Source organism: Protomyctophum parallelum, assembly GCF_964188405.1.
Source record: "Protomyctophum parallelum genome assembly, chromosome: 2".
Taxonomy (NCBI): Eukaryota; Metazoa; Chordata; class Actinopteri; order Myctophiformes; family Myctophidae; genus Protomyctophum; species Protomyctophum parallelum.
Genome location: NC_139699.1, coordinates 25133093 through 25146669, shown reverse-complemented (window position 1 = coordinate 25146669; position 13577 = coordinate 25133093). Strand labels below are relative to the sequence as shown.

The window sequence follows — 13577 nt, the reverse complement described above, 5'->3', positions numbered from 1 at the left end:
AAACTGCATTGATTTTCATTCGCAAACTGACATTATGTGATTGTATACACACATATTTCAGCAGGTCACCCATTTCACCATGGCATAACACCACCATGTGTGAGTGTGAGTGAGAGAGTGGCCGAGATTTTGGGTATTGGAATTTGGCTCTAGGACAAGTACCTCACTCTCTCCATATATGTCTCAATCACCCCTCCCCTCTCTCTCTCTCTCTCTCTCTCTCTACTCTCTCCCGCTATCAGATGGTGCACATGTAGCTGTTAGAGGAAATTGAAAATCTTTCAGATATCATCTGACCATTTGTCTCTTTACTCGGCTTGTCCTCGTATAATCTGTCTTTGGGGTTAGATGATAGTTATTCTCTTAAGGCAGACGTGTTGGCTTCCACAACTTTCAAATTAGGCTTCTGCCTAACTTCTGTGCTTCGGAAGTGTTGGGAGTTCTCCCGACACTTTCATTTTGCCTTTGCAGTCACATAATTAAGTCCTCCCGGAAAATACATTTGTCAAAGCATATCTAGCTAGCTGCTTTACCACTGGAAATTCTAAAAGGTCATTTAAATATATTTAAAAATACACTTGCGACTGGTTGAATTCTGTTCCGGTCTGGCTTGAGAGACAATTATTGTCAGCCCTTCGATAACACTGTCACTCAGTTAACCATTCAATAGACCAAACTGACAGTCAGTCAGTCAGTCAGTCAGTCAGTGAGTGGACAATCAGTCAGTCAGTTGGCATGCCTATTTTGGCCATGTCAATATAGAAGAAGATTTGCTCAGATTTTTTTTTTTTAGTCAAAAGAAATCAATCAATAGCAAATCGATAGCTTTTGAATAGGGCTTAATCATACCTTACTAGCCCTTACCCGTTGTGAGACGGGCGCAGTACCCCCTTGTGGCCGCGGGGGGTACTGCGCCCTGGGTGCGTTTTCGCTTTTTTAATTCACTAATAAATTCATCATTAATCATTAATGTGTCAAATCGAAAAAAGGGCTTCGTTACGCCCTCCATATTATTATGGTCAATGCCTGTGTGAAAGGTGGGAGTGATTGGTGCAGGCAGTGAGGAGCTACGGCAGTCACAGTGACAGACAGACACACAGACATTGACTGAATTATAGTATGATGATTATGTAGACACTCTGTTTCTCTTACAATTGCTCTCTCTCCTAGACCTCGACTCCAAAGCTGAAACAGAAGTCTTCATCAGCCAATAGAATCATGCCTTCCCCAGGTATTGGTCCTCTCACTGGTCCAACCCAGAATGGTTTTCTATCCTATCCTATCCTATCCTAGGTAGTGTTTAAAGCCTTCACCTTCCATTGGACTACTGGCTGCCGGAATAATGAGTGTTAATGGAAAAACTAAAATACACACTAATACATAAGACTAAGCATATTATGCTTAGTCTTATACTTTAGTGTGTATTTTAGTTTAGCTAATATATTATATTAGCAGATTTTCATTTTCATTTGTTGCGCAAAAGCTATTTTTCTTGTGACAAATCTAGTTATCTATAATCTAGACACACAAAAAACACTGAGATAGCTGGAAGTTGGTGTTGAAGGCTGTAATCTGTCTCATTCCTCTCTCTGATAGCAGTAATCAAGTGTGTGAGAGAAACTAATTATTTGGAGTGGTTAGAATCTGTCTTGTAGAGGCAAATAACAGGAACTGTCTGTCCTACAGAGACAAGCAGAAGGAGCGGATTGAGTAGTGAAACAGATAAAAAATGTGTCTCCTTTTCTGATAAAACAAAACTGTAAGAGAAATGGATTCTAAACTCCAGTCGTGACCTATGACTTTTATAATACAGTGAAGTAGTTCATGTTTTATCTAGGTCTGTTGCTAGATGGCAATAGTCATTTTGCATAATCATTAGATTAGATTTTCTATATAAAAACTGGATGAAATGAACAGAAAGGTCACATTTCCATCATTATTTGGACCTCATTGTCCACACATTTAAAGGACAACTTTAGTTTTTTCAACCAAGGTAAATGTTTTTTTTTTAGTTTTTTTTTTCATTTGCCCCAAGAAATTACATCTGGCCACAAAAGATCACGGGATCTACTGAATGTGTCAAACTGACATCGAGCCTATGACACACAGCGTGGCTTCCCCCCAGTAGTCTACCTTCATATTCAGTAGATCCTGTGATCTTTTGTGGCCAGATGTAATTTCTTGGGGTCTAGTAGGACTATAGTAAATGATAAAAAAAGAAATCGCAATACATTTTTGTAAAGAAAATACATATTTAGCCCCATGCTCGAATGCCCCCGCCCCCCCCCCCCCCCGTCAAAAACAGCAAAAATCCCTAAAACGAAAGAAAGAGGCAAATGAAAAGAAAGTAACACTCATCTTTTACTTTCTCTAATAACAACCTAAAACATGAACCTTGGTTTAACCACTTATCTGCCCTGTGCTCTTTTAGTTTAGAAAGCCCAAAGGGAAGAAATTTAATTTGTATTCACACACACATCATGTTCCACTGTTCAATGCCAAACATCATGAATCATAATTATTTGTAGGACCGTTACTAGCCAACTATAATCAGGCTTAATGTGCTTGTTTGCTTTGTTAGACGTGACAGAGGAGACAAGCGGCCGTGGATCGTCCAGGAAGAAGAAATGTTCCGTTAAAAGGAGAGAAGGCAGTCGAGGACAGCATGGAGAGCCTGGTAAGACAAGCTGCTCATATCGATGCCTGATTAAACGACTCAGTTTCCTCCTCAACCTTCACTCAACTTTGTGTTTTTTTTTAATTGTCATTGTAGTTGTGCAGTGAACTCTGCTATCCATTTGGTGTTATAATGCTTTTTTTTAAACGATAGTGTACTATTTTCCAAAGATTTTCATACATTTGAAAAATGTAAACGGTACACTCTGCAAAATGAGTAATTTTACGTTTGGTACTGTAAGTACATTTTGATGCCAATACTTTTGTACTTTTATCTAATAAAAGTACATTTTGAATTCCTGACTTTTACTTAACAATTTCTACATTGCAGTATTGATACTTTTACTTCCACCACTACAGTACTTGCTTATAGTTCTAGAACAGCATAGTGCTTTGTGTGGACGGCCCACCCTATAGCATCGCTATTCTGGGGTTAACAATCGGCAGGAACAGACGATCTGCAGGCTTGCGTTGTGAGCTGGTAGATCAGCCTCAGGGCTCTATGGTTTGTCCGCTCCTTTGTGTGTTTGCTGTGAGCTTGTAGATCTGCTATTTCTGTCCGATGCCCAGGAATAGGGACATTAAGGGCCGATTCATACTCCTATTTTAGAGCCGAATAAAAGTCGGTTCAGCTCTGTAGAGCCTACAATGCGGTGGTGCGGTTTGAGGTTCGGGGGGAATTAAAAAACTTCAGTGCACTGTGCCTACACATGTTGCGACCGCGAGTCGCAACATGTGTAGGCACAATGCAAGGAATAAATGCATTCGCCATGTATCCGAAGGAAGTCTGATCCAATCATTTTTAGATTTCTCCAGTTTAATCCTGAGTTTAAGTTTTGTTGTGTTCAAGATCAGATTTTAGGCATGTTTAAGCCTCCAGGAAAATCCGTGTTGAGGTTCTTAATCCACTGTTTTTCATTAAAACGTCTTTGTCCTACTGTCCAGTTGGGATTGTGTTGAAGTCCAGCGTATTTTAGAGCTTCAATGCCGTGAGCCATGAAATGTTGCACAAACCTTGTGGTTGTCTTTTTTCCATTGTTAATATTGTATCTGTGTTGTCCCAGCCTTGTACCTATTGTTTTACCCGTCTCTCCGACATATTGTAAACCACATTTTTCACATGTGATTAAGTAAATGCAGTTGCTGGTTCCGGCTGTTATTTGTTGTTTAATCTCTAACACGCGTTTTGTAGTTCTATTTTTTTAGTCTGAGGGCCTTAAATAGTGTTTTACAAGCTATTTTGAAACTTCTTTGCATGCAAATCCTATGGAATCTTAGTAGTTGTGATTTGACTATCCCTGTGTAGGAGTGTGTCGGGTGGAATGACGTTTTGTGTAATAGGGTGTGGGTGTCTGTTTCTTTAAAAAATACTTTTAAGTCTAGTTTCCCATTTGTGTTAAAGTTTGGGCCCTTGAAGATTGTTACATCAAGAAAGTCAATCCTTTCAGTGTGTGTCACAAATTTTATCGTTATGGATCTATGATGGCTATTTAGAACATCAATAAATTCCTGGAATTCTTCTTTGCTATGTTCCCATATTCCAAAATATCATCCAGAATCCTATAGTAATGTGTCGGTTTAAGTCTGCATTTTTCTAGTGCTGTCTGCTCCCATATGCTCATGTAAATGTTTGCATAAGATGGTGCAAATCGCTTTCCCATGGCCGTCCCTTTGATTTGTAAATAAAACTTGGGTTAGATTTAAGTCTAGTAATTGGAGTAATTCCTCCTCTGGTCGATTTGTGTCTGGGTATTTACTAAAGACTTCTTTAACTGCTAGTAGGCCTGCTTCTGTCTCAATGTTTGTGTAGAGGCTGTCTATATCTATCGAAAACAGAAAGGCCTCCTTTCCTACTATAATAGCTTTAATTTTGTCCACAAAATCGTAAGTGTCTTTTATAAAACTGGGGTGTTTTATCGACAGTGGGTTCAGGAAATATTCAATAAACTCTGCTGTCTGATAAGTCTCACTGCCACAGTCCGACACAATTGGTCTCATATGGAATGGTGGAATTTCATATGGTATTGAGGTTCGGGGGCGGGTACCGTCCTAAAGTCGGCTATTCGGTGCTACTGAAAATTTCTGACGAGCCAAAATCATTTCGGCACAACAGCGCCGAAACAGCGGTAAAATAGGAGTATGAATCGGCCCTAAGGGTCATGTTGTGCGCTTCATGTACTGATGATTGGATGGGCACATTTTTACATTCTGCTGTCTAATGCCCCCCCTCCCCTACCTTTCTTGTTCTCTTTTGTTCTGATCTTGGTTTGGGTGTCTTTTTCTGTGATGTGTTGTGTGGCGTGCCTTGCTGTCACATGTAAAACCAACATGCAACCCTGTTGTGGTGCAACGTGCCCCCCTGTACAACCCCCATGCACCCTACCCACCCACACCTAACACCCCACACCCACTCATTCCCTACTCAAACACACACTGCCTCATTTCACCGTCCCCATCCCCAAACACTCCCACCTCACTAACTCCACCCCATCTCATTCACCCCTACAATTACACATCCAACCCCACCTGAACAAACCCCACTCATTCCTATCCAAACAACCCCACCTAACTAACCCCACCCCGCCTGCCCTGTGTTCTTCATTTTGCCGTGTGGCTGTGTGTTGTTTTCCATCCTTGTGTGTGCTGTCCTGTTCCGGTGCCCCATGGCGTTCCCACCAACCTCCTCCACCCCCCACACCCACCCCCACTACCACCGACCTCCACCCACGCCCAGGGCCCAGCCAGGCGTACAGGGAGGTGTTGGAGGTGCAGAAGGAGCTGGTGCGCTCCTTGATGGCACAGAACGTGGGGCTGGCCGCCGAGCACCGGCAGCTGGAGCAGAAATTGTGCCAGCAGGGGGGAGAGATCAGCAGGAGCCTGGAGAGACAGAGACAGCTGGAGGAGGAGCTGAAACACAGCAAGGACAGGAGGAGCTCAGCAGGTGGTGCTTAGGGGGAAGAGGAGAGACACAGAGAGGAGAGGAGTAGGATAGAGCGACCAATGCTGATTACAGATGTTTTAACTGATATTTCAAAGAGTGGAACATGTATTACCATTTTGAAAAGGTTAAAAAAAAAGTCAAAATAAAACGTCAAAAGAAATCAATCAATGGCAAATAGATAGCTTTTGAATAGGGCTTAATTATACTTTATTATGTAGACACTAGGCACAGCGGCCACATAAAAGTCAAGATCGATTTATTGGCTCTTTATCTCTGGCTCTAGAGATAAGAGGAGAGAAGGGTGAGAGAAGAACCGCAAGGTGAGGAGAAGAGAAACCGGGAGAGGGAGAATTTGAGGAGACAGAGTAGGAGACCCTTAGGGAGAGGAGATGCTGGCTGGCTGTGACTAAACATAGTATCTGATGCTGTCGTGTAGCTGCAAGGATTCTTCTTTCCTGTTTAATGCATCGGGCCTGCAATAATACATGCGTAACACTGTACAGGCCCTGCTCTTTTACACATTTAGTATTTATGCCCTTGCTCTCTCTGTGTGTACTAGGACTACAGACAGAAAGGCAGCCTACAGACAGGCTACAGGCAGAGCTACGGACGGTCAGACAGCAGGCTCAGGAGTTGGTGGATGAGAACGACGGTCTCAAGCTCACGGTGCATCGTCTCAACGTGGAGCTGAGCCGCTACCAGGCCAAGTACAGACCCCTAAGCCCACAGGAGGTGAACACACATCCACCCACACATTTGTATATGAATAAATATATTTTGATTTGGCTTACTACAGGGCAGGTGTTGTTGTTGGCACTGGGGCTGACATGGACCTAGACACAAATGTTGAGCCCGAATTTCACTAAAGGCTGACAAACGACCATGGCGGTGTATATGCAAATAATAATGAAATAGGAGTTGGATAGGGCTCGCTGTTAACCTAGAATAAACTTTGGAGCAGAAATCAGATGTGCGTGGTGGTGGTGGTGAGAGCTTTGGGACTGTGTGGGATTGGAGGAAGATGTGGAGTTACATTATTTACTGGACATTAAACGTACAGGGCTCGGATCGGATTGTTTTCAAATCAAAACATTGTAGCTGTAGCTGAGGCCTTTGCCCTTGCTGGTCCCCCACCGATGGTTGCTATCAGCTTTTCACTCTGCGTTTTGGTTCCTTTGTGCCCAGATGCCAGTTCAGCCATGAATTTTACAGCCTTCTGGTCCGAACGCCCACCTTGCCGAGATCGCCTTTTCACGCCTTTTTTTAACACCCCGAACGCCCGGGGGTATTTAGGACCATTAAATCAGGGCACCCAGCGATTTGCAGCTTCAGGGCCTATTTCAAGGTGGCACGGCACCATCTTGGAAGTAGCTAGAAGTAGCTAGATGTAGCATCTAGCTACCCCTGAGGAGATCGACAACAACGGCAGCTATGATTACTTCTAACGCGACAAGCGACGGGACCTCGATGGGCTGTCATAAACATAATCTTTGGTTAGAATTGGAAGCATTGATTTAGATCAAGAGTTAAGATTTTCGATCTCATCCACTAAAATGGAGGGGGACCACTTTGGATGACGTCCCAACCGGAAATGACATCGAATGTTACCCAACAGACGCTCCCAGCCTGTGGAGCGGTGCGCTCAGTTATGTAATGATTAATGTTCCGTCTTTTGATTAATCTCCGTCCTGGGCGCTGAGCATAACTATTTGATAGGACGGAGACCTCCGTTTATGCCGCTCATGTTAATATCAATTGATTACGGTTCACAACTGTGTTCTGTACACACTCGTAACACTCGGTTTACGAGAACCATTTTTAGAACCGTAATATCTCAGATTCTTCTTTTTGGCTCAAAACAAGCTTGATTTGCGGCTCATTTCTCTAAACGATATGATCCTCGGTTACAAAATGTATGTTTTGGGTAAATTAAATAAATTCGCGGGACATGTTACATAGCGTTTTTTTACTTCCTGACTCGCAGTTTCGGGGTGAAACCGCTCTATAACTGTTTTTGTCTAGCCTCAGGAGTCATTACCCAGGCTTTTATTTTCGTTCGCTATGGCTCAAAAAGATTCAAGCCTGGGGGAACGTGAGACATTTCCTGGTCTAGGAGTGGGAGTGAACTACAGTGCAGAGGGGCGTCGCTCTCAATATAGTGACGTCAGTTTCTTCCACTGTTTTCTACCACGGAGGGGAGGGGGGGGTGGCGGGCTCTGATCGCGCTTGCTCCATGACCAGAAAGAACGCTGGCTGGGCCAGGCACATTTTTTGTCTTACACAAACATTTAAATTCCCATTGACAATGAATGGAGCATTTTATGTCATAGTCTCTGAGCAAATAGATTCTAAATTCTGGAAAGAACGTAAACCATTAACATCAAATAAATCACCCAAAGTATGAATCCCCTTGGAACTCCATCTGGGAAAACGAATAGGACGATTGTCCAAAAGCAAACCATCATTGTTGAACACTGGGGAAAACGAATTCCATTTCAAATCAATCTTGCGCAATTTTTTAGCCGCTCTCCACACTGTTACTAACTGAGAAATGATTGGCCCAAAGCGAACTTTGCATTGATTATTCGTTATGTTTGAATAGATCAGATCTCTCAATTCAACAGGATGAACCAAACTCTCCTCAAGCTCTCGCCAACAAACCTTTATAGTTGAGTCGAAATATCTTAAAAGGGGGCGAAGAGTGAAAGCCCAATAATATAATTTGAAGTTAGGCAACGAGAGACCGCCATCAGCTCTGGCCCGCTGTAACAAGGAAAGTTTAAGACGTGGGCGTTTCCTATTCCACACACATTTAGATATAGCAGAATGAATCTTAGTCCAATACTGTGCTGGCGGTGGCAGTGGGAGCATAGAACTCACAAAATTAACCCTAGGGAGGACATTCATCTTTATGATTGATACTCGAGCTCGAAGAGAGTTGGGCAATGACGACCATCTGTCTAAATCAAGACAAAAAGTGTCACTATAATTGTTTTTAACAGTAGCTTGAAGAGACGGGAACACATCTATGCCAAGATATTTAAATTTGTTCACTACTGGGATTATGGGAGGCAGAACAACAGATCTCATCTCCTCATTTAGCGGCAAAAGGGCTGACTTTGTCCAATTGATTTTGTAGCCTGAGATGGCACTGAACTGATCAAAAATCTTAAGAATGTGTGTAATTGACTGTGGAGCATTCTCAATAAACAGCAGAATGTCGTCCGCATATAAAGAAATACGATGTTGTGTGTTGTTAACTGAGATAGGTGTGATCGCTGTGGACTGACGTACTGTCTGCGCTAACGGTTCGAGCGAGAGGGCAAAAAGGAGAGGACTAAGGGGGCAACCTTGCCTTGATGACCTGCCTATCGTGAACAGTGGAGAACAAATCTTGCCTGTTAATACCATCGCTGTTGGATTTGAGTACAATACCTTAATCAATGTGATGAATGTGGGACCAAATCCCATCTTATCTAGCACCGCCCACAGAAAAGGCCACTCCAAACGGTCAAAGGCCTTCATAGCATCGAGCGACAGCACCGCAGCAGGAGTTCTGAGGTCACCAGCTTGGTCATTAATATGCAACAATCGTCTAACATTATCAGTGGCCAATCTGGTGCCTATAAAACCTGTCTGATCACAATGTACCAACCTAGTCATGTAACCCTGTAAACGACGTGCGAGCACCTTAGCAAATATTTTTTGGTCAGCATTCAACAGTGAGAGCGGCCTGTAGCTCCCACATTCCGTGGGGTCTTTGTTCTTCTTCAACAACAAAGATATAATGGCTACATTAACGTCTCTGGAGAAGGAGCCCCTTTCAATCGCAAACTGAAACATATCATGCATGTGCGGACCCAGATCGTCCCAAAACAGAGTGTATAGTTCAGGTGGTATCCCATCCAAACCCGGTGACTTGCCTTTGCGCATCCCACTGACTGCTTCCTTTAATTCCGCTCTAGAAATTGGTCTGTCTAAAGCCTCTGCGTCGGCTCTATAACTTTGAAGTGAACGGGTGACAATCTGTGAGTTCCATTTCAGCCACTAGATGGCAATGTTGGCAGTAAATGAGTTAACCATATATAATGTTAGTCAGTGGTGTAAAGTAACTAAGTACATGTAATCAAGTACTGTACTGAAGTAATTTTTTTGGTATTTGTACTTTACTTGAGTATTTACAATTTCCAATACTTTTACTTCTACTCCACTACATCTCAGATCTAAATATTGTACTTTTACTATTTAACGACTTCAGCCCCATATACATTTCGACCATTTGAAAATAGCCGATCTACAAGCTCACAATGCGTTGTCATGTGACACATTGTGAGCTTGTAGATCTGCTATTTTCAAAATATTTTTTATAATTTGAAAACTAGAAATGAAACATTTCGTTTACTGACGTAATTATTTTTTTACCTGTAACAGTATTTCTACATTGCAGTATTGATAGTTTTACTCAAGTACAATATGTGAGTAACTTTTCCCACCACTGATGTTAGTACTCATCACCAGCTGTTCCAGACGGCTACACGCCTGAACACCTGTGGCTTCTTGTTGTTGGATCCTGGCTGCCTAGATTTAGTCAATCTGCTGTCTGGTGTTCAAAATTAGTTGATTGTCATCCAAGATTCAATGTACTGTACCTCCATGCAAAACGAACACCTCTGCTGGGATTTCCAGACAGGCTGCCAGCCTGGCTGTCACTGTTCCGACATTCTGGGAACCCTCAACTGTTTTCTCCTCTGTGGTTTGGGTCCTTTGTGCCTGGTTAAATTCTGAGGTCTCCTGCTGATTTGATTAGATTTTTTATCTACCAAGTGATCAGGTTTGGCTATTGAGGTACTCGTTTGAGTGGATCAAAAAGATTATTTATTGTTTGATCTTCAGAAAACCTTTCTCTAAAAGGTATAGTCCTACAAAGACAAAAAAGTGGCCACACACACTAATAGCCAAAGTGCCAACATTTTTGAGGGCCTCCTATATTCAGCTATTGGTGTAGATTTTCGTCTTACACAAACATCAAATTCCCATTGACAATGAATGGAGAATTGTACGTCATAATGTCTGAGCAAATCGGCTTAGTGTCTATTTTTGTCTAGCCTCAGGAGTCATTACGCAGGCTTTTATTTTCGTTCGCTACGGCTCAAAAAGATTCAAGCCTGGGGGAACGTGAGACATTTCCTGGTCTAGGAGTGGGAGTGAACTACAGTGCAGAGGGGCGTCGCTCTCAATATAGTGACGTCAGTTTCTTCCACTGTTTTCTACCACGGAGGGGAGGGGGGGGGGGGGGTGGCGGGCTCTGATCGCGCTTGCTCCATGACCAGAAAGAATGCTGGCTGGGCCAGGCACATTTTTTGTCTTACACAAACATTTAAATTCCCATTGACAATGAATGGAGCATTTTATGTCATAGTCTCTGAGCAAATAGTCATAGTGTCTATTTTACGTCATGATGATAATAATAATAATCTTTATTGTCCCGAAGGATATTCATCTTCACAGGTTTGTTCAACACCAACAACAAAAACAACACATAGTACAGAAAAACACCAAGACAAACAAAAACATGAGTTTCCCCACTGTATACAGAACCATCCTATCAGCGGGGCAGTTTGTTTAATGCCACGATGGCTGAGGGGACAAAACTCCTACTGAAACGAACCTTTTTCCAGGGTAAGGTTCTGTATGATGATACAGGTTCTGTATGATGATAAGAGCGCCACTCACTTCACACGGGTCATTGGTGTGATGTTTATTATACGTAGACTGACTTTTCTCCTATATTAAACATTGACACTTTGGCTATTAGTGTGTGCGGCCACGTTTTTCTCTTTTTAAGACTATACCTTTTAGATTATTCTACCGTGGACCGGCACCACTACAAGGACTGGTGTGTGCAATATCCTTCTGCACAGCAGAAAACCTTTCTCCCCAGATATAGCCGGAATTCATCTTAAATGTATTATTCGTATTCAATTATTGACTCATTCTTAGTTAGCTTTTCATGATTTAGTTATTGACTATGCTATTATTTGCAGCCTACACAGACGTGAAAGCAATGGTGGTTTTCAGGCACTGGAAAACGGGCCGGCTAAGTGATAATAAAAAGATTCCCATCCCTGGATTTACACTATCCAAAGCAACTTTTTGGCAGCCAAGCTTTGTCCATGCTTGACATAGTTAGTACCTTAGTACCTTATGCAGGGAGGCTCCACTTCAGCCCATCACTTTACCACTTTTTTTGCTGTGCTGGTTATACGGCCACTGCCCAATCAGGAGTGGACACACGCTTATCGCCCTCTCTGTACTTTTTGTCACTCGTCTCACAAAGGGCCAACGGGTCATTCTTGTCCAACTTATTTCTGTCCTGTATTATGTGATACCTCTGATAAGATAGCAGCTATTACTGTATCTCTGTTGAATATTTAATGTGAGGACTCGAGAGCATCCGCCGTACTGCACACAGAATACTAAGCACAGCATCGCCGTGAATCGGCCTCATTTTATGTGACCATTCTCATGCCAAACATCGTCTCCGGCGCAGGCACATCTGCTTTAAAGACAGCTCTTATTCGCTTTGTACCAACATCTGCTATTTTTGAGGGGCGCTAAGCCCCTCCAATGCATCCATCCATCCATCCATCTTCAACCGCTTATCCGTAGTCGGGTCGCGGGGGCAACAGCTCCACCAGAGTGCTCCAGACTTCCCTCTCCAGAGCAACATTAGTGACTTCCTCCTGGGGGATTCCGAGACGTTCCAAGGCCAGTGAGTCGATGTGTTTCCTCCAACTGCGCCTTGGTCTGCCCCGGGGGCTCCTCCCAGTGGGAGACGCCTGAGAGGCATCCTAACCTAGCCTTTCCAGGTGAAGGAGCAGCGGTTCTACTCCCGAGTCTCTCTCGTGTGACTGAACTTCTCACCCTATTTCTAAGGGAGATGCCTCCAATGCATGGCTTTCCGAAATCACGTCATAGGCCCGCCAAGTCTATGGCCTTTATATTTGTTTAGAGGGCAGTTATGATGCAATATTTTTCCAGCTAAGTCTATGGACTTTAATGTTTGTTTAGAGCAGTAAATGACACACGCATGCACATACTGTACACCAGGGGTATTCAACTAGATTAGGCCGGGGGCCACAACTGATTGATTGTGTGTGGGCGGCTGCACAGCGTGCGCGCGGAGCGCGAAAATGTGTGGGTACTCAAAATGCATTTTGTGCTCAAACACAAAGATTTATATCTATATTTCTGCACAGTAATGAGCAGGATAATATGTCCGTCGACGAGCACCATATGGACGGACACACACACACACACACACACACACACACACACACACACACACACACACACACACACACACACACACACCTGCCCTCTGCAGTGCTCTAGTCTAAAGTGACTGAAGTCTTATTTCTCTCCAAAAGCCCTTGAATATGATTAAAGTATTACTGTCATTATCACACTTCATATCGCACATATCGCACACACCATACCTGTGACTTTCATTAGCCACTCTTATTATTCCTAGAATAACCCCCCCACAAGGGGACGCTCCGCGGGCCGCATTTGGCCAGTTGAATACCACTGCTGTACTGAAAAGTTCAACTATATTGAATTAAAAACAAACAAACAAATAAATAAGACATTTGGAAGTAATTTAGGTGAGGTTCTGTCCTACTCAGTATATATAAATCCATATCATTAGTCCAATGGCGCATCTCGACGCATTGTGAGCTTGTAGATCTGCTATTTTCAAAAGATTATTATAGTACTTTGACTTTTGGTACCTAAAGTACATTTTGATACCAATTATTTTACTCAAGTAAATGTTGAATTCCAGATTTTTACTGCAGTATTGATACTTTTACTGTAGTAAAACATGTTAGCACTTCTTCCACCACTGCTAATATCATCCATCCTTCCGTCCGTCCATCCATCCATCCGTCCATCCATC

General features: G+C 42.9%; 1 protein-coding gene across 1 annotated transcript in view; it reads left to right on the top strand.

Moving 5' to 3' along the window:
* cep89 (centrosomal protein 89) overlaps positions 1 to 13577 on the top strand; it is a 116504-nt gene that overhangs the window by 12090 nt on the left and 90837 nt on the right. The window contains exons 7-10 of the mRNA XM_083760042.1: positions 1171 to 1231; positions 2582 to 2677; positions 5411 to 5617; positions 6177 to 6349. Coding sequence (XP_083616168.1) covers positions 1171 to 1231; positions 2582 to 2677; positions 5411 to 5617; positions 6177 to 6349 — 537 coding nt within the window. The remainder of the gene's footprint in view (positions 1 to 1170; positions 1232 to 2581; positions 2678 to 5410; positions 5618 to 6176; positions 6350 to 13577) is intronic.